General features: G+C 42.8%; 1 protein-coding gene across 1 annotated transcript in view; it reads left to right on the plus strand.

Annotated features, from left to right (window-relative positions):
• The window catches only part of LOC135713020 (calmodulin-binding transcription activator 1-like), a 74,022-nt gene extending 50,761 nt beyond the window's left edge, over positions 1-23,261 (plus strand). The window contains exons 7-19 of the mRNA XM_065236098.1: positions 5,737-6,772; positions 6,854-7,059; positions 8,993-9,262; positions 9,322-10,085; positions 10,145-10,270; positions 10,330-10,598; positions 10,894-11,169; positions 11,847-11,914; positions 11,978-12,147; positions 12,214-12,416; positions 12,472-12,904; positions 12,974-13,048; positions 20,657-23,261. Coding sequence (XP_065092170.1) covers positions 5,737-6,772; positions 6,854-7,059; positions 8,993-9,262; positions 9,322-10,085; positions 10,145-10,270; positions 10,330-10,598; positions 10,894-11,169; positions 11,847-11,914; positions 11,978-12,147; positions 12,214-12,416; positions 12,472-12,904; positions 12,974-13,048; positions 20,657-20,786 — 4,026 coding nt within the window. The 3' untranslated portion in view covers positions 20,787-23,261. The remainder of the gene's footprint in view (positions 1-5,736; positions 6,773-6,853; positions 7,060-8,992; positions 9,263-9,321; positions 10,086-10,144; positions 10,271-10,329; positions 10,599-10,893; positions 11,170-11,846; positions 11,915-11,977; positions 12,148-12,213; positions 12,417-12,471; positions 12,905-12,973; positions 13,049-20,656) is intronic.
• The last annotated feature ends 3,285 nt before the right edge of the window (positions 23,262-26,546 follow it).

Raw genomic sequence — 26,546 nt, forward strand, 5'->3', positions numbered from 1 at the left:
ATCTTGGGCCATTTCTATTTCTGTTGTACATGAATGCCGTCAGTACCATCCTGAAATGCCTTAAACTATCCTTTGCAGACGACTTGAAAGTCTACTTCGTGATAAAAGAACCTAGTGATACCATTTTCTTACAGCAACAATTGGAAGTTTCGCTGAGTGGTGTCGTATTAATCGCATGTCACTGAATGTCTCGAAATGCTCTGTAATTTCATTTGGCCGCAAGCGTTCGCTTCTTCACCATGACTACACCCTGACGGGCATAACTTTGAAACGTGAATCGACTATCAAGGATCTGGGAATACTGATCGACTCCAAGCTCAGCTTCAAGGATCACGTTGCATACGTAGTATCCAAAGCTTCCTCACAACTCGGGTTCATATTCTGCTTCGCCAAAAAAATCAAAGATGTATACTGCCTATAAGCATTATACTGTTCGTTGGTGCGACCTAGTTTGGAGTAGTCGACGGTCGTGTGGTCTCCATACTACCAAAATGAAACCATGCGTATTGGAGCTATTCAACGGAAGTTCATCCGGTATGCTTTAAGGCATTTTCGCTGGAATGACCCTAGAAATCTGCCTAGCTATGAAAGCCGTTGTATGCTTATCAACTTAGAGCTTTTGGATGCGAGACGTAACGTAGCAATGGCGAGCTTTGTCGGTGATCTTCTTCAGGGAAACATTGACTGTTCTACACTGCTGAGTAGTATCGACATCTATACCCGTCGCCGTAATCTACGTTCGCATACTTTCCTGAACAACCGCTTCTCACGAACCAACTACGGATAGAATGAGCCCATTCGGAGGATGTGTCGCATCTTTAACAGATGCTACAATGTATTTGACTTCAATGTTTCCGTTTTAGAAGTAAGTGCAATTTTAAGAGTATTTTATGTTAATTTATCTAGAATAAGTATACTGTCATTTTGGGGTGAATTACATAAACCATTACATAAATAAATAAATAAATAAATAAATTCCCATCTGTTCCTGCGTGAATTTTGGCTACACATTGGCGCGGCCACTTGAGTGGCGAACGATTCTCCTCCTTCAGACTACACCTCTACTGAACGCGTGCTCGGAGTATACTGGAAACCGGATGAAGATGTCTTCGCGTACTGAGGGTTGTCATGAGCCTGTGTGATCCGGCTGGACTGCTAAGCTTTTTCCTCATCCATGGCAAGATACTGATCCAGGATCTGTGGAGAGCAAAGACGGAATGGGATGAACTGATTCCACAGCAGCTGCGCGAGAAGTGGATACGGTGGACGGATTTGTTTCGCTATCTGAATCAGATTAGCATTCAGCGCTGCTACTTTCCTCAGCATTCGGTCAAGGACATTATTTCATTGCAGCTGCACGTATACGTTGACGCGAGTGAAGAAGCCTACGCGTGCGTTGGATATCTGCGGGCCGTGTTTCCTGAAGGGATTCAAGTAGCGCTGGTTGGAGGAAAATCAAAGGTGGCCCGCTCAAGGCATATTCTGTCCCCCGGCTGGAATTGATGGCCGCAGTGATCGGAGTACGTTTTGCCAAAACCATACTCAACGGGCATTCTTTGGGGATTGAGAAAGTAGTCCTTTGGAGCGACTCGAAGACGGTGTTAGCCTGGATAAACTCGGACCATCGAAACTATCGGCAGTTCGTCGCATGTAGAGTCGGAGAGATCCTGTCTAAATCGAAGGCGGAGCAGTGGCGCTGGGTATCCACGAAGAAAAATGTTGCGGATGAAATAGGGTAACGGCCCCTGTTTGTCCCCTAACAGCTGTAGGTTTCGTGGAGAGGACGAGTTTGCATTCAGCCAACGAGACGACCGACGAAGAGCTGAGATCGTGTATGGTGCATGGGGAGGTAGTAGCGGCACAACTCGTGAAGTGGGAGTGTTTTTCATCATGGATGCGTTTAGTTCGAGCGGTAGCTTACGTTCATCGATGCTCGCAGAATTTACAGCTGACGGTGATCAAGGAGTCGCGGCTGGATGGACCGCTTTTGCAGCAGGAGCTGAGCCAGGCCGGGTCAACGATCTTCCGTTGGATCCAATACGAGCAGTATCCTGACGAAGTGGCGAAGCTTTTGGAAGCTAGGGGCAGGCGGACAAACCAACAGGTGCGGCTGGAGAAGATTGGCACGAATCGTAAGTTGTCACCGTATTTGGACAAGTCTGGAGTCATCCGTTCAGACAGCAGGATCGCAGCTGCAACGTTCGCTTCATACGACACGAAGTTTCCTGTAATTTTGCCGAAGAAGCATCTGGTTACGCGTCTGCTAGTCGAATGGTATCACAGAAAGTACCTTCATGCTAATGGTGAAACCGTCGTAAACGAGTTGAGACAGAATTCGTGCGCAGGGTGGCTAAGGAGTGCACGGTGTGCAAGGTGGAGATATCAGGTCCAGCGATACCCCGAATGGCTCCACTTCATGCGGCCAGGCTGCAGGCATACGTGCGTCCATTTTTATTCGTGGGAGTTGACTATTTTGGATCGATCACCGTGAGAGTGAACCGTAGTAACGCTAAGCGGTGGGCGCACTATTCACGTGTATGACCACTCGAGCTGTTCATCTTGAGGTTGTTCATGCACTTTCAGCTGAGTCCTGTAAGATGGCAATCAGGCGCTTCATCGGGCGAGAGGCGCACCCGTTGAGATTCGCAGCGATAGGGGAAAAAACTTTGTGGGATCGAGCAACGAGCTGAAGCAGGAGATGGACAAAATTGACCTCCAGCTCGCCGAGACGTTTACTAACGCAAACACAAAGTGGGTGTTCAATCCACCCTCGGGCGCCTCACATGAGTACGGTCGGTGAAAACGGCTCTCGCTGCTATGGACACCTCACGGACGCCAAACGAGGAAACGTTGGTAGCGCTGCTGGTGGAGGCAGAAAGCGTGGTGAATTCGAGACCTCTGACGTACATCACTTTGGAGACGGTGCAGCAAGAAGCTTTGACACCAAACCATTTTCTCATGATGAGCTCGAACGATGTGATACACGAACAGTTCTGGCGCCGGTGGATGCGGGAATACCTTCCATCGCACGTCGAATAAAGTGGTTTGAGGAGACGAAGCCGATCGCGCTCGGGGACTTGGTCATCATCATGGAGGAGAAGACTCAGTTGGACACCCCTCGGATGGAACCCGCTGAACGACGACCAAGATGACAGCTGAAACTATCGTTGTGTGAGACTTGTAAGACGTCAGAAGGGATAAGGTCTTGCGCTCGGAAGTACAAAATCCAGATGTGCTCAAAAGACTCTTCGAAAGAGAACTCCATCGCCCAACACTGGAACTGCAGCCAGGCGAGGTTTCGGAAGAACATTCCCTCGTCGTTGAATCTGATCTCCTATCGCTTGTGGTGCACCATAGTCATCTCCAACCCGCTGAACGGGAAAGCAAGGAGTGACTCGCTTTGAAGGTTGTTTGCGGTGGTTCGATTCACAACATAATTTCTCCAACGAGTGAGTGCTAGCCGCTTTGCGCGTTTCTGGTTTCCAGAACTTAGTAAGCTGATTCTGATTTTCAGCTGAACAGCAAACGTGGGTCAGAGAGACTCGTCTGCATTCCGCATTGTCTGGAATTCGTCCGGAAGCTATCCAGCCAAACACCGTGTTCTGCATAGTAGGTCCGTCATTCGTCGCTTTCTGTCGCTCGTTGCAAAGCAGGTCAAGGTAGTACTCAGCTCCGATTATCAAGTCGATTGGACCAGGTTCTTAGTAGCGTGGGTCAGCGAGGAACTGATGGATATTCCATTGCGATGGATCGATGGCGGCAGTGAGTAACAAACTCTTCGGCATCCTGCGATATATGGCTGGACCTGGGACCTACTAGAGCAGTAACTGCTGATGTAGATATTGAATGGGATGGTCCAATTCCTTGGACCAACAGATGTGGGAAGCATTCTCGGAACTTCAGTTTGTTCGAGAAGCTTTTGGTCATTAAACAGTCCTGAGAACACGAGTCGAGCAAAGCCCGTGCTAGCATCGAATTCCCAAATCGATCTTGGATTTTGACAAGCGCCGTTGGTTTTTGTGGGAGTGATAGGAAGTGTAACGAGGTTTTGGTTAGTGATGGCTTGTTCAGTGACTGATTGTGTGTGCGAGCTAGCAGTGTTGGTGGTTTGTGTCTGTGGGCATACTCCTCGCTCGCAGGACCTGGCGTAATGCCCAGGGTTAAGGCAATTCCGGCACAATTTCCTTTTCTTAACAGCTTCATTACTCTCAGCAACCTTCATTCACAAGAATGCCGCACAATGAAATGCAGAATGCTTCGTCTCGTTACAGAAAGGGCATCCTTTAGCGGATGTGCCGACGGTATGGCAGATTGCTGGCTTCGATGAACGATTTACTGATTGATCTTCGCGGTTGAAGTATTGATCAGAACATCCTTGCAATTATGGTGAGTCTCCCAGTTCCTCAAGGCAGCAGAATCCAGGCGACTGCATACCATGTGCGCCAAGATAGTACTCCACTCTGATGTCTTCTTTCCTATCTTTTCCAGCATTTGAAGGTTTTTTTCGTACTCGCTTATGAGATGGTTTAGCCCGTCGTAGCTCTCCTTTCTGAGTCCTTCCACTGCAAAAAGTGCGTCGATGTGTGCTTTCACGATTAGTTTCTTATTCTCGTAGCGGGTTTACAATGATTCCCACGCTACAGTGTAGTTTGCAGCGGAGAGCTCTACTGAATGGATCTCCTGCAGCGCTTCTTCAGATAGAGATGAACGCAGATAGTTGAACTTATCTATCTCTATCAGCTGGGTATTGGAGTCAATGAGGCTACGAAAACTATCACGGAAGGGGACCCATTCTTGAATGTTCCCGCTGAACGTCGGAAACCTGATCTCCGGGAGTTTGACTTTCGGGAAGCCACTTGCTGATGAACTATTTGCTGTCAAATCTCGAGATGCAGATTTTTTATCCATCATCGAAAGTAGCATTTTATGATGACGCAACACACAGTTGTGTTATCCTTATCGGTATACATACGGTACTTTTAATATTGAACAAGATTTTACCAGAATATTCTCATCAAGGTTTCTCATTTCAGCTTAAACAATGTTTTTCTGAATTATGAAATATTTAGACGCTATGATCATATTTTGTATTGGTAAAATTCAAGAAGGGGCTTCAAAGAATATGTTTGACAATACATCCGCGTTTGCATGTAAAGCATTAATCATGAAACTCAAACTCACCACGGTTTGTTTAGAATTGTAGCTGGTGAGTTTTCTTAGCTTGATATTCGTAGCTTTGTAATATCATCCGCAATGGCTTCCTTGTTAAGTTTTGCCTACGAAAATCAAGAATCTTAGGCATCCGTGAGATTTGATTTTGACGTAGGAGTACGTCTTTCGGCAACATATTGGGGGTGAAATTTCAAAAAAACCAAAATCGACCGTGTTACGAAAAGGGGTTAGGTTTTGACCACTTATAATTCTGTCAATAGCGGATGGATTTAAATTCTAAACAAGCCAATCGATCGGAAATTTTTCTACGATTATTGATACCGAGTACGTAATCCTACGTCAAATCTCGGTCGTGTCTTGAATACAACCTCTTACTTTTCTTTATATTTTCCCAACACTGATAGCCAAAATATCATTATCAATGTGTATCATTAAAATCATGATCACTAGTTTTACACAGAGTTTAAAATTCATAAAGAAAAACCCTTGTAAAATTTTAACTGTGATACCTGTTAGTCAAATTTGTCGCTTGACATACTCAAATTCCCCTTCATTTCCTTTCAGCTCCAAGGCAACCCGGGCAGCCTCCTGATCCTAAATGGCCAACAGCAATCTTTCGTCTGCCACCCGTCCCAGCAACAGCAGCAGCAACAACAACAACAACAACAACAACACCATCTTCAGCAACACAAATCTCTGGCCGATGGTTCCAAAAATGGCACCGGAAGCAGCAGTAGCAGTAGCGGTGGTGGCGGCAGCAACACCACCAGTGCCAACAGCAGTATCAAAATGGAAAACTCACCGTCCGATGGATCGCAGCACAGCAGCGGTCTCATTCCGAAGCAGGAAATCATGGATTCGTCTTCGTCGCCATCGCTGATGGGTGGTCATCAGGGCCATCACCAATCGGGCATCGGGGGCGGCTCGACGAAGCAGTACGAAAGTATGTTCGGAGGTTATTCGGTGAGGCACAGTCCGGGTGGAAATCGTCACCATGACAACTTGCCGTTCTTCAACGAAACGCTGGACTTGTCGCAGGAGGATATCCAGAAGACGCTGAGCGCCAATATGCCACTGGGACATGTCCATGGGGGAGGAGCGGTTGGCAATGCAGGACCGTCGGGAGCTCAGACGGATGATGCAATGAATGGGGAGATCAATCCGATGGATTTCATCGAGAATTGTGGCGAGAGTCACAATCCGGTGGACGACGATGTGTTTGTCAATTTGGATGCGTTCGATATGCTGGTTGAGTTTCCGGAACTAGAACTAGACGCGAAGAGTGCATTTTTGAACGGTAGTGAAACGGGTACGGACGCAGGAGGGGAGATCAACGATGGGGCTAGTCATTTGAGTCACTTCAAACTGTCGGCCGATAGTGGGATCGTGGTAGGGAACGAGCTGTCGTCGTCGCATCATCACCACGCAAACGTGTCGTCGATTACCGACTTCAGTCCGGAGTGGGCCTACCCGGAGGGTGGAATTAAGGTGCTAGTTACGGGGCCGTGGAGTACCGCCTCGTCCTATACAGTATTATTCGATTCGTTTCCGGTGCCGACGACACTGGTCCAGAGTGGAGTGCTGAGGTGCTACTGTCCCGGTAAGTACAGAGGCTGGTGGTGTGGGATCTGATGGGTGTGGTGAGATGGTTCTAAACTGCTTGCTCCGTTCATCTTTGCAGCGCACGAGGTGGGAGTCGTAACGTTGCAGGTCGCCAGCGATGGCTATGTGATATCGAATGCGGTCAACTTCGAGTATAAATCTCCGCCCAAGTTCGAAACGAAGTGCGAAGGCAACGGAAACGACATGTTGTACAAGTTCAACCTGCTGACGCGGCTGGAGTCCATCGACGAGAAGCTGCAGATTAAGGTCGAACCGGGAGAGCTGGTAAGTTTGTCTCTGCATACGTGAGTTTGTTAGGAACATGGTTTAGCGGAGCGCCACTTTACGTCCCTGGAAGCCATGCAATCTGAACATTTAAACTAGTGTTGCAACGAACATTCGGCCGCCATAGTATTCGGCCGGTTGCAGTCTAAACATTTCGCGCAAACACTTTGTCGGTCACTTGTTAGGTGGGGATTGGCCGAATATCAGATATTTTTTTGGTGTAAACGCCGAATAGTACTTTTCGGTGCATCACTAATTTAGATTCGATGCTTGCGTTTCTGCACTGAGTGATATTTTCAGCTTCGTACATTGAGGAGTAGATCGTCAATTCTCACGTCACTTTTCCAATAAACCAATGTAGATTCTCTTCATCGACTCTCTCTCTCTTTCGTTAATAACTCGACTCCGAAAACATGTTCAGCATTTCTTATCGTCAAATACGCTTAATACTGTATAAGACTACTTTATAAGCTCTGGAACCGCTGAGTTGCTAAAGGGAACCCCCTAAAGCCCCAAACTGCTGGTCTTTACCAACGGCAGCTGCTAGGGTGGGCACTAAAGACCCTTGTAGGTTCCGGGTCTCAGGGCGATAGGCGTGAGAGACTTTTCGGACACGGAAGTACCTAACCAACACTATAGAAACGGTTAAATACCTGTTTATTAGATTTGACGATACATTGTGGGTGGTGGGCGGCGATGGTGACGGTGCAGGCGAGGCTTTGAGGGTGACGATGGTCCAGAGGACGCCGTCCCTGCTGGTAGTGGCTTCGAAAGTGGAGATGACCGTGATGAGCCGAGGAAATGGCCACGACCAGGGCGATCTCTTGATCCCGGCGAAGCTAGTAGGATTTCGCCGGAAAGGGGGTACTCGATGACGCAGTGACCTGTGATATTTCTCATCCGTATCTCGGTAGCGACCCACACAAAAGCGGTGGCTCCGACCACGGCGTGCTATTGTGGCGGCTGGTCGGCGGGGGCGCCACTGGACAGGGCTTGACAATAGTAATAGCCAATACAATGACGGCGGCGACGGAGGCTAACGTGGATGACTGGTCGCCTAGGGCCAGAAGCGGTATCACCGGCAGCGTAGGTGCTCGTTAGCGTGACCGAAGCGATAGATGTCGCTTGGCGGAGCAGGCACGGAAGGTCATCCAACAAGGCTTTTTCCAAGACCGTTTGCGGGAAGGCGAGACCACGACGTCGAGGTGGGCAAAAACTGGTGACTAACACTCTTCGTCCGTTAACTCCACGAACAAAGTTCACTCCGTGATCTCCTTTCTGTAGCTGGATCCCAACTGCCTTGGCTCCATCGTCGTTCTCTGCTCCCCATCATGCGCTCACTGGCTCTTCCCTGAGAGAGTTTCCGCCCCAATTTCATTCGGGTTCAGTGGATTCCATCCACCCACCACTCGCACTCACTGATTAGCTGTTCGGTCACTCTTCTGATCTCAGCCGCCAGCGCATTCAAACTTGCCGTTGCAAATCGGAATAAATCAATTCCCTAATATAAACATTCTTACTCTTCCGTGTAATTCAATTTTTAAGTCAGCAATGCTACCCGCCGGTAACAAATGCTTTCTTTTAACAGACTATGTAGAAAAATTAGCTCGAAATATAAATGCAGTCAAGTTGTTAACAAAAGAGTGACTCGATGAAGAGGATCAATCAATTGGTCTATTTGAAAAGTGGCGCGAGAATTGTCCATGAATATCCGGAGTGGCGATACAGGTAGTATGAGCAATACCTAAGTAACACAATTATGTTGAGTAAACTACTATATAATCAACACCAGTCATACAACTTTTATAGAACATGTTATGCTTGGGTAACTTCCGTGAACTACGTTCTTAAGAAGTAGTCCAATTTGAATGATTTAATCAGGAAATATGCTGAATCTCATCCACTAATCAACGGTAAACTTCATCCCTTTCAGCCCGAAGACTCGATGCTCTTCAAGCAAACCAACTTCGAAGACCGTCTGGTGAGCTACTGCCAGTCGTTGACGGCCAAGATGTGGCGATCGGTAACCCCGGGATCCTGGCTTGGAAAGCACCGGGGAATGACCCTGCTTCATCTGGCATCGGCTTTGGGCTACGCCAAGCTGGTCCGCACCATGCTGACCTGGAAAACGGAAAATTCCAACGTCATTCTCGAGGCCGAAATAGATGCGCTCAGTCAAGATCAGGAGGGATTCACACCTTTGGTAAGTCGGGCAGCTAGTTGTCCAGATCTTGTGCAATACTGAAATTTGTGTTCTTCCAGATGTGGGCCTGCTCCCGCGGTCACATCGAAACGGCGATCGTCCTGTACAAATGGAATCAGAATGCACTGAACGTCAAGAACAGCGTTCAGCAAACTCCATTGGAGGTGGCCAAGAATCGAGGTTTCACCGGCCTAGTGGCAGAACTTGAGAAACACGAACTCCAACGACTCCAGAAAAAGAAATCACAAACAACAACCAGCTCTTCGATGCCCACGCTGGCATCCATCACGTCATCCTGTTCCACTTCTTCCACATCTACTTTATCTACTTTGGCTTCCAGCGCTTCAGCTGATTCTTCGTCTGTTCCTTCTTCTGCTTCCTTAACGAATCCTTCCACAACTCTAGCTAACAGTAGCGGTAGTCGCAGAGATAGTAACAGATCTGCTACAGCTGAAACGGCTAACGAGCATAGCAATAACGATAATGACGGTAACAATCATCCGGACGTCAGTCCGGAGCATAACTTCATCAACGATCTGTTCAACTACAATGACGCCCTGAACAGTAGCAACAGTGACAGCTGCAGTAACGACAACTTTGCTCTCTCGTCTTCGTACAATCCGTCACTTTCACCGGCGGCCATGTCGCCGTACAGCGATATGAAGGGATCCGGACAGGTCGGGTCTTCATCAACGGCAACGCTGCACTACGCACTGGAGAACAACAACTCCAATCCGATGCTATCGAATGCCCTGTCTCCGAACTCGGATAGTAACCGTAGTCACGATGGGGTGTTCCTGCGGCCAGGAGCGGTGTTTTCCAGGTAGGTTTCGGAGGTCTTAAAGTTTCCGAACTGCTTTACGAACACGTTTTCATTCACAGTGGTCAAAGTCCACCCGGTGCTCGACTGTCCAAGCGATCATCGATCGACAGTGGAATCAACATGGAGACCAGATCTTCACTGAGCAAAACTGGCAAGTCTCTACGAGATGTTCAACGGTTGAACAGGTAAGATGGGCTCAAAGAATTCCTTGTTTCAACATCTCATCCGATTCTGCAATTTCCAGAACCGATCGTAGCATGTCCCTCCCGCTGGCGTCCGGCTCTGCCGGTGGTCATTTATCCCCTTTCGGAGGGTCGTCCAACAACGGAGGAGGTAACTCCAACGGGAAGATATCTTCTTCCTCCGGAGGAGGTGGAGCCTCCAATAGCTCAGACTCGGACAATTTTTCGCTTTCGTTGAACGATCGTACCACGGAGTCCTCCTCGCAGGGATCCAGCAATCTGAGTAACACATCTCTGCTTTCGCCGCTGCGAAAAATGGACTTTTCCCTGTGTAAGTACTTCTTATTCCGAAAAAGAAAAAGGTGAATCACATTCTATATTATGACTGCCTTAATCAAACAAAACTAGCTTGATACAGAACATGCTTATTTGAGCACCACTTTGAAAGCCAAGTAGCCAAACAAACAGAGTTTACTCTTTGACACTTGAACATGATGAATTTTTCGTTTTTACATTTTTTCCACAATACTTAGTAGAAGCTTTTTTGCCTTTTTTCGATACAAAATTATTGCATATTTGCGAATACGTTACATTACAACAACATTAAAATTAACCACCACATAAAGGTGAAGTCTCGGCGGCGGACGGCAGCCCCATGTGCGAGGACACCGACTCGCTGCAGGAGGATGAACGACACTCATCATCGAATGCTTCGTCGTCGGCTGCGGCGGCAGTGGCGGAAGCCCTGATCGGATCCGTTTCGTCCTTCGGGCATGGGCAGGGCCACGGGATGCACCATCTGCTGCATCACGGGTCGCAGCTGCTCCATCATATCAATCACCAGGACGATGGCGGCGGCGAGGTGGCCTCCGTCGGCGGGGGTAGTGGTGGGACCGGAGTAGGTTAGTTTCCAGTGACAACCGTGATTAAGTTTTGTGTTTGATTTTGTTTTCTTCTGTTTTGTTTTCTTTTTTGAGTTTCTTCTTTCTAAATGTACCTTCTGTCTCTTTGGAATCCTGTCCCATATCCACTAGCGTCTCTATGTGTTAGTGTTAGTTTCTTCTGTGTTGGTGTCTCTAAGTTGATTCATTTTGTTTGTATCTTATGTGTTTTTCTTTTACTTTTCATTGTTTTGTTTATTGTTGTAGTACTGTAAATATCGGTGTCCCAGTGTAAATAGGTTTGAACAACAGAATCGATATAGTCAAAAGGAAGCAGATGAAAAATATCAAATTCGTAATTTTTCATTCGGGATATATTTGGTAGAAACTACTAAAACAAGAAAAAAAACTACCTTTTAATGAGTCGCTTCAGAGCTTTCTGTAGTGTACTTCTTTATAGAGAGAGTAAAATATGTGTAATACGCCAACAAACGGTAAGTACGCTTGCTTGCATGTCAGTGCTTTTCAATTCTGCTTCCGCTAGCTAGTAGTTGATAGTTGGAATTTTACCGGACAGATAAATGTAAGTCACTATTTCAGTATCATTGTCCATATTCTAACTGTTATTGGTGTTTTAGGTTTAACATAGTAATGAACAGTAATTTTTAACAATTCCAAATCTCTCTATTCCTTTGTAGGGGAATCCGATGCCAAGGTGCTAACGCTTGCAGAACAGATTATCGCAGCGATGCCGGAACGAATAAAGGTAGTTTCTAACACCATTTGATAATCTTAAAAACCGATGACAACTTATTTTCCAACCCCGCAGAACGAATCGGAGGAAATCATGTCCCTGGGCAGTCCAATGCCGGAAACCCTAAGCGAAGACACATCCGGGATGAGCATCCTGACGGATTCCTTTATGGAACCACTGCTCGATTCTCTGCCTCCGTCTCAGTTCGAAGAATTCAATTTTGAATTCAGCGATCACAACTATAGGTTTGTCAACACTAAAAAAAATCAACCGTAAAACAATTATTCCTAACACTAAACGACCAACTACAGGTACCATGACGTTGGAACACCCTGCTCCAGCCTAAGTCCTGCATCGTCCGGGCCTCTGCAGTCACCTGCCAGCTACTCCATTCCACAGGATCCCCCGGTAGGCTCTCCGAGCCCACCACCCACTACACAGGATTTCACCGAATTCCTGCAGACAACCAACTCGAATCCATTCGAAAAGGATTTCTCCAATCTCAAACTAACTGGTGAGAGCCCGCATTCGACCGGATAAATTCCCATATTAAACCCGAATAATTTTAGATCGCGAACAACGTGAACTGTACGAAGCGGCCAAGTGCATTCAGAAGGCATACCGCTCGTACAAGGGCCGCAAGAGCCGCATGGAGGAACAGGACAAGGAGCGGTCGGCGGCCGTCGTGATTCAGAACTACTACCGTCGGTACAAACAGTACGCCTACTACCGGCAGATGACCCAGGCGGCGGTCATCATCCAGAATGGCTACCGGTCGTACTGCGAGAACAAGCGATTCAAGAAATCTCAATCCAACCATCCAACCGGTCACATGGGAGGGGACAGCGCCGAGGAGGCAGCCTCCTCGTCACAGTGTATACAGAATTACTATAAGAATTTCAAGAACGAACAAAAGCAGCAACAGTCCCCACAGCAGCACCAGCAACAGCAGAACAATCATCAGGGTTCGTCCAAGGAACCGAGCCCGTCCGGTCCTCTGAAGTGAGTTGGCTCCCATTGATTCGGGCAGAGCAGGGCGATTCAGTTGACGACATTTGCTTGCTCTTTCAGACGAACTTACTCGCAACGAACTCAGAATCAAGCGGCCAGGAAAATTCAGCAATTTATGAGACAATCGAAAAATAAGTGAGTACATATTGTGATTTACCAAATGTTCAACAACTTCCAATCAATTTGAAATCACCACGTGGTTCACGCGCGCGTGTGGAATATTTCATACTGTACGAGTTAAACTTGCACACAAGTGTTGGATGAAACATTGTATACTAGCATCGCATGCACGGTCGCTGAGGCTTCCTAAAAGTTAAGTAAAATTTCACTCATTTTGCCTAACACAGAGGCTATTAATGAAAACGATACTCAAGTTTGTCTAAAAGTTACTCAGTTTCCACGATTTTTAAGTGCCATGTGTGTAATGTGTGAGAGCCGTCTACTCAGTGCATGAGCAATCCCGGTTTTATCAAAATGAGTGAAATTCTAGTCAATTTTGAGTTAGCCTCAGCGACCGTGTGTCCTAAGGTGCGCACTTCGCGAATCTTGTGTGCGATGTGAAGTGAATTTATGTACACGGCCGATCAAACCCACTCAGGATGTATTCCATTTCAGTGCCATTATTTCAAAGGGGCGTAATTGCATTTGTAAACAATGGCTTTAGCCATCGATTTCTCGCGAATAAAAGCTCACTCATGAAAAATAATGACATCAACAGGTAGAGGAATTTTTCTTCTACCAGCTGGCATTGTTATTTTGGAGGGGTGAGATTTTATTCGCGAGAAATTGACGGCTAAAGCCCTTGTTTACAAACGCAATTACGCCCCTTTGAAATGTTGGCACTGATTTGGTGAATTTTCACTTAAATTTGACACTTCGAAATTAAATGATAACATTCGAAAATCTCCAAGGGATAATCAACTCTGCACACTCTGTGCTGAAACACAGCATGGCACACTGTTCGACTCGATAGGGCACACTTTGACAAGTAGAATTAGGTCCTAAGTAACATTGACAGATTCTCTTCGTTGACTTTATCTTTGCATCCCCACGGCCATTGAAAGAAATTCCGAGGTATTTTCAGCACACATTAGCATTAGCATTAGTATCGAACAAGTTGCACAATATCGTAGGTGGTACGAATTCAAAACTATTAAGAGCAAGACGGATTTCTGTAACTGGACAGATAGTAAGTAGGAAATAAATACTATCTCCCAGATACAGAAACATCTCGCTCCAACAGTTAAGGATTGTCCTGGCCACGTCCTTACAACTGGTAGGGATAGGAAAGGTATGTTAGTCCAACATTTACTTAAGAGAGATGCAGAGAACTCTACGTCCCCTCATAAATGTCTCGGGAATTTAGGAATTATGTTAGTAGGGAAGGTAAGCCATAGGATACACCCAGTCAGTGTTGCTGGCATATGTAGATTTTTTTTTATAAATTTGAAATTGCTGTCTGCTGGAATAAAATGAAGGTATAACATGGTGAACTCACCATCGTTGTTACATTCGTAGCTGAATAATAGGAAGGAATTATGATGTGTTGAATATATTTTTTTTTATTGATAGAGGGGAAAACCCGCGGGAGGGAAAATAATTTAACTACCTCTTCTCCCGTAGGCACAACACCTCTATGTCTTTTCTACTTGAATCATAATCAGTTACAAATTTCAACAATAAAACATTTTTCATCGAGGTATTTTCAGCACACATATCGATAAGAGAAGCTTTTATCTAGCATCTAATACGTCAAACACAACAAGAAACGGGTATGTTATGTTAAGTTATTAACGAAAGAGAAAGTCGACGAAGAGAATCGTTCAATGTTAAATGTTCAGCTTGATTTGTTAGAATGAAAAAAAAAATGTAAAACAACGATTCAATCAAGAATTTAAGAACGACAAATCGGTTTCGAGGATCGTTCGAAAAAAAAATCTGTATTTATTCTCGGAACCTTGAATCTCTAAAAATCCAGCAAAATTCAGTCCGTCTAATTCAATTCACATTAAAAATTCCAGCGATTCGTGATTTTATACAGAACTGCTTCTATTCCGACTTCACTTCAATCAAGTTCATCCACACCATCTCTTGTCTTGTCGATACGGCAGACAGGATGGCTGAAACGGATTGCCTCCAGTGACGGTTGGTCAAAAGCCTGGAAGATCTGGTCGCCTAATAAGACTGTATGGTTCGGAATGCGATAGGTGAAGTCGTTGAGTCTATCTATGGGGCAGACTGATTTTTTTTCCTTGATTTGTTTTCCGTGCTGAGCACCAATGCTACCGACGCCAGGGAGGCAGCCATCATACCTGGACCCTACCTATGGACCCATCAACTCATGAACCGGGGACCAACGGCTTTACTTCCCTTCCGAAGGAAGACGTGATCAGAGATGTTATGCCTCAGAACATCCCGGCGGCGCCGACTGGGATTGAACCCAGGCCTGCTGGGGTGAGAGGTAATCACGCTTACCACTACACAGGGGCAGACTGATTGGATCCCGTGCTTATAAAAAACAAAAACAAACCAGAATACATTGAACGTCAGTTTGCGTACGTTCGCAGTTGGGTCGCAAATCAAATTTAAGCCGGCTGCGTAGGCTTATTTTTATACTAAATATGTTGTACTGTCGTGGGTGTAGAGTTCAGTAATATTATACGTTATGCAGAGGTACGCCTCTGTATGGTTGGGCTAGAATACATCCCTGTATTCGTCTAGTAGTATTGGCGAACTATAGGAACGAGAGGATGATCACAAGCGATATCGAGTTAGTTGCGATACGAATATCACTGGAGGTGGACGACAGTAGCTGGTTGAAGCAGAACGAACCAAGAGGCATCGGGTGATTCTACAATTTGGCGCAGCCGGTACGATTTTTTTTTATAGAGATCGGTGACTGGAGAGATGGAGGATAATTTTACTTGGATACGGTACGTAGAGGTAATTTCATGAATTGTGTTTAAAGATGCACCTGTGGAAACAAATTATGATGAAGCAAGTCCAGCTAAGAAGCTGCAGTGCTACGCGAGTCCGGTTTTCAACCGAAGCGCTAGAGGAAAAAGCGAGTCCAGTGATACACTGAAGCGCACTATCACATTGCTTAGGCCAGTTGATGAGCTGTAGAGCACAAGCGAGTCCGGTTATCAACCGAAGCGATAGAGAAAAAAAAAGCGAGTCCAGTGAAATACTGAAGCGCATTAGGAACAACATTGCTAGGCCAGCTGATGAGCTGCAGAGCACAAGCGAGTCCGGTTGTAAACCGAAGCGCTACAGGAAAAAGCGAGTCCAGTGTAACACTGAAGCGCACTACCACTACTACATTGCTACGCCAGCCTACAGGCTGAAGAGCAAGAGCGAGACAGGTGATCTACCTTAGCGCTGTTTGATAAGTGAGTGAGTGAGACCAGTTGTTTCAGACTGTAGCACATGACTAATCTAGAAGGAATTGACCAGCAAATGTGGCTGAAGAGTATAGTGATGTCCGATTTTCTCAATTAAATGATTATTTATTAATCGAGAAGTAATAGGACATCACTACTGAAGAATCAGAGAGATAGCGTGGGAGTGTGAGTCGCATGAATATTGTTAGCTCAGTCGTAGATTTAAAAACGAGGGGGAGTGTGAGACCATAACTTCGTAGCACATATGGAAGTCATATTTGATACTACACTCAAGGCTAGACCAGCTTTGCACTGAACGGTCGATTGGAAAGCTGAAAGTACAGATGACCGCAAGGCGAGTCGAAGGGTTGAAGTGCAAGAGCGAGCGCAATGAAATAAATCGCTTGATAAAAATAAGGCACAGTAAAATGCTGAAGTGCATTATTGTTGATTCGTAGTGAAATTAGTGAATACGCCAGATCAGTTGTTGCAGATCATAGTGCAAATTATTGGGGACTATCTGATAGACCAGAAAGCAACTGATTTTAGGAAATTGGATTTTAATAGACAAAAAAAGAAAACAAACGAAGTGAGAGGAAATGGTATGATCAATTGATTGATTGATCGATTTCCTTTATTTAAGAGATTTTCAGCCGTAAGATGGTTCATCTCCGGATAGAAAGATTATGATTTGTGAGACCAGGATTTAGAAGAATTCAGTAGCTTTTAAGCTTTAGAGCTAGAATATGTGAGTGAAGCGACGTTTAACAAAATTTCGGTGCATGCTATAAACACAGATAATTCTGGTCCAGAGAAATATGAAGCATAGAACAGGAAACCAGGGGACTAGCATTCCTATATCAATCCTATACGTTTGATCGTAGGAAACATCGCGGGCCTTATTTAAATTCTGCCCGCATGACGTATGGATGGTGGAAAAGGATGGAAAATCATGTTTTTTATGCTACAAAAATAAACCAATGCAGTAAAAGCAGCGTAATGTCAGTTCATGCACTGCAGTAATGATAATTTTGTCCTTTTTGAAAAGTTATATTACACCATATTTTTGACACGATTGAAGTGCATCCAGTTGATGTGATATCAAAATTTATTTTTTGCTGTGTACCGTACGTTCCGATTTTGGTATTTATATGATTGGTTGGTCGCTAGAAAGGTTAAGTGATGCTCCATTTTCTTCTGATGGTTGGGGCATGAGCACTAACTCTTGTCCTAGCCTTTTATGACTTTTGGATATAGCGCCATTACTCGCTTTCTGAAAAGTGAAGAGGAAAAGAAAAAGGAGAAGGGCAAAGGGAAAAGGATTATGTGAAATCAATGAACATAAATAATTTTTTTTTTTGATTTAAAATATACAATATAGAAATGCATAACGGCAGTGGTCACAACCCGAGTCTTTTTTCCCAGTTTTAAGCTGTCATGACTAGGGTTCGATGGTAGATCTTACACCAGTAACGCACCACAAAAAGGTGATCCCCCAACGTTACTGGTTTGAAAAGATAAAAATTTACAAAATGGAACGAACTTCTACATCAACAGTGGATTTCCAGCTGGATGGTACTCCGTGTAGATTAGAAATCTTTACCTGACCATCTCCATCCGTGGGTTTGACCCTCATATACTTCGCAACGACAGGGTCTCCAGCATCTTGAGCGTTCTGGACAATCCCGAGCAAATTGCGCTTCGCTACAGTCTTCGTACATGTATGTCGTTTACCTTTTGCCATTTCCGAATAGCAATATGGACACAAACTCAACTGGCACTTTTTTTTCGCATTACCCGAGGAGCTGGGTCTGCCACGTTTCCCCTTGGATTTAGTTGAAATTGTCACTCTTGCAGCAATGCATATCTCGCATGCGCAAATATCAGCGCTTCGAGTGGCAAGTTTTAAATTGTACTTATAGCAGTGATTGGACATGAGCCTCGAAATGACACGTATAAAGTCACGGCTCATGTCCAACCCTTTGAAGGGAGAATAGAGTGTAACCATATTCCCAGATGACACTCATTCCATTTGACGGGTAATTGCCAAAAATTCCGCAAAGGCGATTTGTCGATCAAAAATATCGCCTTCCATAGCGCCCACTTTAGTCAATGGGTACGCTTTCTCGTTACCCGGAATAGAGAAATGAGATGGGACCCGGAGTAAAGTGATGGTACTCAATTTGGCTCGGATTTCGGTCAGGAAAGTCTTCAACGAGCTAAGGCTATCCGTAAAAATGAAATAGTTATCAGACGGTAGTGAGGCAATTTGCTTTAATGCGTAGAATATGGCTGCTAGTTCCGCAACGTATAGGGAACAGGGTTTTTGCAGTTGACATGAGGCGCTATGAAATTCGTTGAATACTCCAAATCCAGTGGAAACGTTTATACACAGACAAACAGACGTAACTCTTCTTTGTGTATCTTCGTTCACGCATTTAACAATTGATTTGAATATTATCAGTTTCGCGAACTACTCGCCGCAGCGCTGGCATCGGATCACTTTGACGTTTCTATACATTCTTTAGAACTTTCATGCAATATTGTTTGCGAGTTAGGGAGCAAGCTTGTTTTCCGCGAGAAGCCTAAAAGATGTCGCTGATATGACAAGAAAAACTTTTTCAAAGAGTTACGTCTGTTTGTCTGTGGTTTATAGTTGACCCATCTGTGAAAAAAACTCCTATTGTTATTGTACTTGTTTGCAAAAGGGTGATCTGGTATTCCACGGATTTCTCGCAACATGGTCAGATCAAAATTTACAGAGAAACTATAAAAGTCTTGGAGGCAAACACGATTAGAATTGTACGAAGAAGGGTCAATCTTCAACGTCATGTACTTATAATAGAGACCCATGAATCTTGTTTGAGGATTTTTGCTGAGCAGCTCTTCAAAGTTTTCTATTACCAATGGGTTCATTACTTCACAACGGATAAGAAATTGCACACAATTCTGAGAACCACTATATCTTTTTGGAATCAAACGGCTGTATCAAGATACGGCGTTGCAAATCTTCGCAGGTTGATTTTTAGAGTTTTCCTGGAATTCTAAGCCCATTAAATAATGTTCAGAATGTGTTTGAAATTCTCAATGAAGTAATGAAATCGGGTTGTTAGCGGAATGCTTAAATAAGACAGCAAGAAAGGTTGTCTTCCATTTAATTCCACTTAATAAATTTTGGTATCCATGACAGATACGTATTTCGACTACAATGTGCAGTCTTCATCAGTGTCATGCCCACTAAAGAACTTTTCAAAATCTAACCCCCTTAAGTACTCATCCCCTAGGTATAAAAGTCAAGATCACAGGTATAAAAATGAAACTACAATGTGTTGAATCGGAACCTACCTAACTAATTAAAACCAAAGATTTAAGTCAACTAAAGGAGAAAAATCTATTCAACTCTCTAATAAGGAAAATCCCAAAGGCTTGGTAGCCATCATAATGAAGTAATGAAATTGGGTTGTTAGTGGAATGCTTAGGCTTCAGAGTGAACGCTCGCGAATCATAAGATCGGCGATTGTGACGTTCTGAAAGCGAAATTGACAGGTTTTATGAGTCAAACACATCCTTTACACCCTTTTCTTGTTACTTACAAGTACAGCATATCATTATGTCATCTACTGATCTCATAATTTAGAAAACCATTGTTTTATAGCAAGTGAGTGGAAGCAACTCTGATTACAAATAGTTCTAGATCTCTCTGGTAGCCAGGGTTACTCCCACTCACTTGCCATAAAATAATGTTTTCGGAATAATGAAATCATGAGATGGTATAATGATAACTAGCTACAAAAAGAGGTCGTGAAGTATGTGTATGAGACATAAAATCTGTCAATATTGCTTTCAGAGGGTCACAATCCGCGATTTTACGACTCGTGAGCGCTCACTCTGAGTGAACGCTCACGAATCATAAGATAGCTGATTGTGACGCTCTGAAAGCGAAATTGGCAGGTTTTATGAATCAAACACATACTTTTAACCCTCTTCTTGTTACTTACAAGTAAAACACATCATTATATCATCTAATGATTGCATAATTCCGAAAAATATTTTTTATAGCATGTGAGTGGAAGCAACCCTGCTGGTAGCAAACATGCAAAGTTTCAAATTTCTGTTCTGTATAATATAAATATCATAGGTGATATTTTTCCATTCTGTAGCCCCTCATCTGAATCTAACTAATAAATGTTCATTCCGTTTCTTAACGCTTACAATAACAAAACAAAAGTACATGGGATGAACAAATGACAAACTTGGTAAGAATACATCTTAAACCTCATTTCAGTTTTCCGTTCCCTTCCAGCGACTTGCAAGACGTTACAGACCTGTACCTTAATGATGTTCTTTTTCCCATCCCCAGACTACAGAGAGAACGAGCCGAAAAAGAGAGGCAGGTCCACCAACGCAGGGCGGAGTACCTCCAAAGCTTGCAGTATCACGGGGTAGCAGCACCCGAGGCACCGCCACCGGGTACCAGCGATCCAAAGTGAACTAAAGATATAGCAGCAGCAGCAGCAGCAGTAGCATAATCAAAATGTGAGCCATTTCAGGCGATTCGAGTGAGAGACGATTTGTTTGGTTCGTTATTATTATTATTATTATTCTGTTCGAAACGGAATTGGATTCAATGAATTTAAAGTTGATTTGTTTATTATCGAAATTTAGGTATGTAAGTATTTCATGAATTTTTGACCATCGCTTGGTTTTGATTTTGCCCGTTGTTCGTTATGTTTGGAATATTTCGAGCTTGCGCAGAACGATGCGAAGCTTGCGTGCAAGCTTGTGTCCAATCAAAAGTTGCGTAGCAAAGCATACAAGTTGCATAGATTTCGGCGATTATAGATCGTTGGATAAGGTTGGATAATTGAAAAAAGAAAAATTAAGGGTAGAGTCAGCAAATGCGGCAATTGACTAAAATAAATCAGATACCTGACTTTTTAACATCGGAAGAGATGATGTTGATAAGAAAAAAAAAATTAACTTGAATTAAACAAGAGCAAATTGTGATTATTGAACTTTTTCATTTTTAAAAAAGCAACTAACTATATTGTGTATTTCCTAGTCTACTTCAAGGAGAAGCTGAAATCGATAGATAGAGTATAACGTAGTTTGAAGGTGAAAATTTATGTAAAAGCAGAATTCAAAGCGGATATTTTTAATAATGGTAGTCAAAAAACAAAAAAAAAAACCTACGCAAAAGTGAAGGAATATTTATAGACAGAGAGAAAGAGATACATTTTTTATTGCTAAACCAAATGAACATGAGAAATCTAGTTTAAAGGAGAGTAGCGACCCCACAGAAAAAGCGGAAAATATTTAATGAAACTTGAACGTCAAGCCAAGGCCATTGGTGTGTAATGGATAAAAAATCGCGCATGGCGGCCTTGACTTAGATCCGTTACGAGGCGAGAGTAAAACTTGGTAGAGTCGAAGCTAGGAAGGAAGGGGAGAAGCATAAACCAATCAATACAGACGGAGATAGAGAGCCGGGGTTGTTGAAGGCATTTGAACGAAGCAATTTGGGTGGGTGCACTCTTGTGTAAATACTTGACTTGATAGACTAATGTTTAGGACCTAAGAGAAAAAAAAACAGACAGAGAAATAGAAAAGTTATTTCACTAATGATAGAACTCTTTTTAATTTTCTATTTGATTGTTGGTTTTGTTGTTCTTGAAAAAGTATATTATCGTAGGAAAAAGTAGAGAATATCATTGTCAAACGAAATGATACTGTTTATCTCTTCACATAATAAGAGCAATTCGAGCGAAATATTGATGAATTTCGAACATCAAGCTTAGATCCAACGATTTGGGTTGCGCGCAGACTAAGAATTATCAGAAAAAAATGCAGTATATTAAACAAACAGAAACAACAATGATTTATTTACTAGAAGACGAGCGTCCATCTTATGACTTTGAAGACTTGTGAGAGATTAAAAGATGCAAAACAGCAAAAAAACATCACTAGGACAAAACGCATACATTAAAAGAATACAAACAAAAAAGTTCATCAATATTTCTAAGAACTAAAAGAGATAGAAGCAGAAGCAAGTTTACTAAAATACATCCATTTTATTCTAATCTAAGATATTTAAAAAAAAACAACAAAAATGACTACCCCGCATTCAAGTGAATCAACTACATAGAGAAACTTTGATAGATGACAAATGATAGGATGAAACACACATACACACCCACACATTTGAGGAAATCTCTTATTGTTCGAAAGTAAACTTAAAGAATCCATTGAAACAAAAAGAAAAACGCATAATCTTTAATCAAAAAAAAAGTTAATAATTAATGTTCATGTAGAACATCAGGTACCGTGAGTGAAGAAAGTTTATTTAATCCAACTTAAAACTGACACACTACACACACATACACAAACCATTCTGCATTCGCATTATAATCTCTAACTAAAAACTATGTATTTAGGGAAGGAGACATACACCGACACACACTCACACACCTAAAACTACACACTTTTTCGATACCACTATTTGCTACCGTGTAAGACATGTAGTTGTTAGGAAACCGACGCGCTACAGTGGGAAAAAGTTACGGAAACAGTTATACCGATAGAATGTTTACCATTTATAGGGAAAAAAAATAAGCAGGTTTAGGTTAGTTCCGATCAATCACCCCTCTCTTGCAATCGCGTACTCACAAAAAGGAAGACACTCATTTTAGTAGAACATTGGTTGACAGTGCATGGTTAGTGAGAATTGCATGTTCGGTATACGGCACAAAAAAACAAAGCAGAATTGTTCATAGATTTTTGCATGTTTTTTTGTCGCATACTGTAGCTACTTGGATGCCACGTTGAAAAGATAATGCTATAATAGATTAATAGTACTGTTGATATTTGCAACAGATGTCGCAGGTAGAAAAAGTTTACGGCGATTTATTTTGTATGCAGATATCAGCAAAAATATTGATTTTAACGACATTAGATAATTTTTTGAAAAAAAATGGTTCAATGCGGTAGCTTCATACTTATTTTATGTATAAAACTAATTTGCGCGATTAATTAATTCAATTGAATATTTAAAGCTTATAAGAATTAATTTCCTTATTCCTGGAACTGTGTGATCAGTAAATTTTCTTATCAATTAGAAATCTACCGTTTCACGTGATTACCTAATGGAAATTATTGGTTTATATTGATGATAGTTTTTTTTTCAAATTCAAATTCTACGAAAAATATGGTTTGGAATGACATATTAATGAAAGCTTAATCAAAGATAGACAAGTTAATTTCCTTCTGGAATTGTGGTGAACTGGAATTTAGCGCCAAATTTTGTATGCAACACTTAGTTTCAATTCTAAAAATCATAAATTCGCCTGAATGTGGTCAAATTCCATGATTATTTATTTTTTTAAGAATACTAAATATTGATTTGTTCCCGTTACTGCAGAGCTTTAAAAGTATTGTTTTTTTTCGAAAGATAATACGAGCAAGTAGGGCGTAGATCTAATATCAGAGTCTACCCTGACTCTAATTAAACGGACGAATCAGTATGATGGTGTTTAACTCGATCTGAGTAAGCCTACTTGTCGGATTCAAAACTAGTTAGAGCCCAATTGACTTCGATTAGGCATCTTGATGTCATTTGTGACAACTGTCAAACTAGAGTCGGTGTATAATGAGTCACGCCAAGAGTGAAGCCAAGTCTACCTATTGAACTGTCAAACCGGCTACCTATCGTGCAAAGTAAATAAACATTACGATGCTATGAAAGGTCCACGAAAGGTATTGCAATAAAATATAAAATATAATCAAAGAAATGAGCATAAACACGCAGTGAGCGTTAAATTGTCATGGGATACGCTCGGTGTTGATTAGTAATGTGAATTTCTTCAATTTTTTGTTAAGATAATTTGACAAAATCACTGATATAATGATTTACTACAGCCGCAATATTTTTTCTCTCGCTAGAAGTCATTTGAAGTTTGTTGTAGAAGTCCTCTGTTGCCAAGTGAAAAGAATGAGAATCTTTCGAAAACCGTGATGCGAGTTCAACTGTTTTTCTCTTGGCGTGACTCATTATACACCGACTCTATGTCAAACTTGCCGTTTCCGTTCCGCTTCCACCAACATAGTGCTTGGGCCTTTAGTGCATTCGTTCGAATTTTCAGCTCAAAGTTAGAGTGAAAATCGGCAAAACCATAATCCATGACAAATGTTTCCGCAATTTATATAAATGTCTACACTTTCCTCAATTTTTCCCGCTCTTCTTCGATTTGCAAACCTTTTAATTTCATTAGCGAACAATGCAAACATTTGGTTTTAACAGCTGGGTTTGTGTGTATTGGTGAATCCAGGTTGGGTGTAAAAAAATCGGCAGAGTGGATCCCTGAAACTAGGTTTGCACTAAAAATAAACGAAAATGACATCCCTAGTAGCACCCTTGATACAAATTGGTCGTGGAAACTACTATACGACTTATTTCAGTCATAAACAAGTTGCTCCAACTTTTTGGGACAGAAAAGACGAGTGCACGGATGGATATGAGTTCGCTCACTCGATGAAAAGTGACACAAGCTGCAGGCAGGCAATGTTTACTAATCATGAACATTAAACGATCATTATTCATTATTGGTGAACATTGTGCTACTGACCAATAGGGAGCTGCACCGTCGGGTTAACCTCACTTTTTTATATCTGGCAGTGCATACTGGGCAAAAATTGACAAAACCGCGACTAAATTGAATATCTCGGCTGCCAAACGGTTTCAGTCAACATGTTATACATCTTCAGAGTTGGTTGGAAATGCTAACATGAAGCTTTAGTGTGATGATTTATTAGCTAAAGAATGATCTTTAGAAGAGGGTAGGTGGATAGTTCCGTTAGAGTACGGCAGTATGAAAATTGAATAGAAGTTGAAAATGAGCGAAGGGCCATTAATGCGACAGTTTTTCAAGATAGCCGCACATTTTTGCCTAAACCGTACGATGTACGCGGGGACTTGAAGTATGTCTCCAAGTCCACAGGCAAAAATGTGCGTGGTTTGTTTACATGGACTAAGAAAAAAAAAAAATATTAATTTTTTTTTTTTTTTTTTGGAGAGGAATATTTTTCAAACGAACATAGTCGGATATCATATCATTTAATTCTTTTTATTTAAAACCTCTAATCCACTTGAATCGACTATAACAAGCAAAGGTAAACAAACCACCACTGGAAATCAAACTGATGAATGCGGGTTCATCGCGTTCGTTCGTGACGTCAGCGTGCAGCATCCTATGCACGGAATGAACTCCCGATAAAATTTGACGTTTGAGCGGTGCCGCGTTCACTAGAAATGAACACGTAAGGCTCGCGCCACTTTAGAAAAGAGCCTATCAACTTGATAAGCCCTTTTCGTGCGAACCTAAGTACGCCCACGCAAACCAACAACACCAGCGGGTAGGGTAAATTCACCCCTTTCCGAAAGTGCTCTTGGTTTGCGTGGGTCTTTTTTCGGTTCGTGTGAAAAGGGCCTAACAAGCTGTTTATAAAAGTTGATAGGCCCTTTTCTAAAGTCAAGCGAGCATTACGACATGTGTTCAGTTTTGGTAAACATGGCACCGCTCAAACGTCATTTTTTTTTCGTGAGTTCGTTCCGTGTATTGGTCAACTTGGGATATTATTTATTATAGATGAACATTTAGGGTTCATTTTTAGTAAAAATTGCCCCACTCTGTAAAATTTTCATCGGTGCGTGAAATAAATTCCATCAGAGCAGTCGATTCCTCATAAAATAATGAATTTAGGGATGTATGGGGCAAAATAGGCTACTTCCCGTGACCTACTCTACCTGATACATGCTCCAACCGGTTTTATAGCATTTTTTACATAAGAATTGTAACGCTTTGCGTCTGAAATCTTGAGTCTGCATTTAAAGTGACCAAGACGTTTCATAAATTTAATTTTTTTTACGTTCAAAACTGAAATTCTGTGTATAACAAGGGGCTGGTCAGTCCACACAGTTTACCATAGAGTAGGGCACACCATGGCACACTCATTGGCACTGTTTGGCACCCATGGTTGAAAATGGTCATGATCTGAGATGTTACCAAGGATTGTTGTTTGTAAAAGAAATTTTTGCATGTTGACACAAAACCTCAAATCGAGAATCCTTTTTCATTGGATCGTATGTTACAAACGTAAACAAAATTGCATTTTAAGGTGATTCCTTGTAGGGTCCACAAATGGCCACTTCCACTTCGAATTTTCAGCTACACACATCTAGGAAATTAATGCCCCTT

This window comes from Ochlerotatus camptorhynchus, unplaced genomic scaffold (assembly GCF_037179485.1).
Source record: "Ochlerotatus camptorhynchus isolate MF236.1 unplaced genomic scaffold, CSIRO-AGI_Acam_v1.1 ptg000530l, whole genome shotgun sequence".
In the NCBI taxonomy this organism is placed as follows: Eukaryota; Metazoa; Arthropoda; class Insecta; order Diptera; family Culicidae; genus Ochlerotatus; species Ochlerotatus camptorhynchus.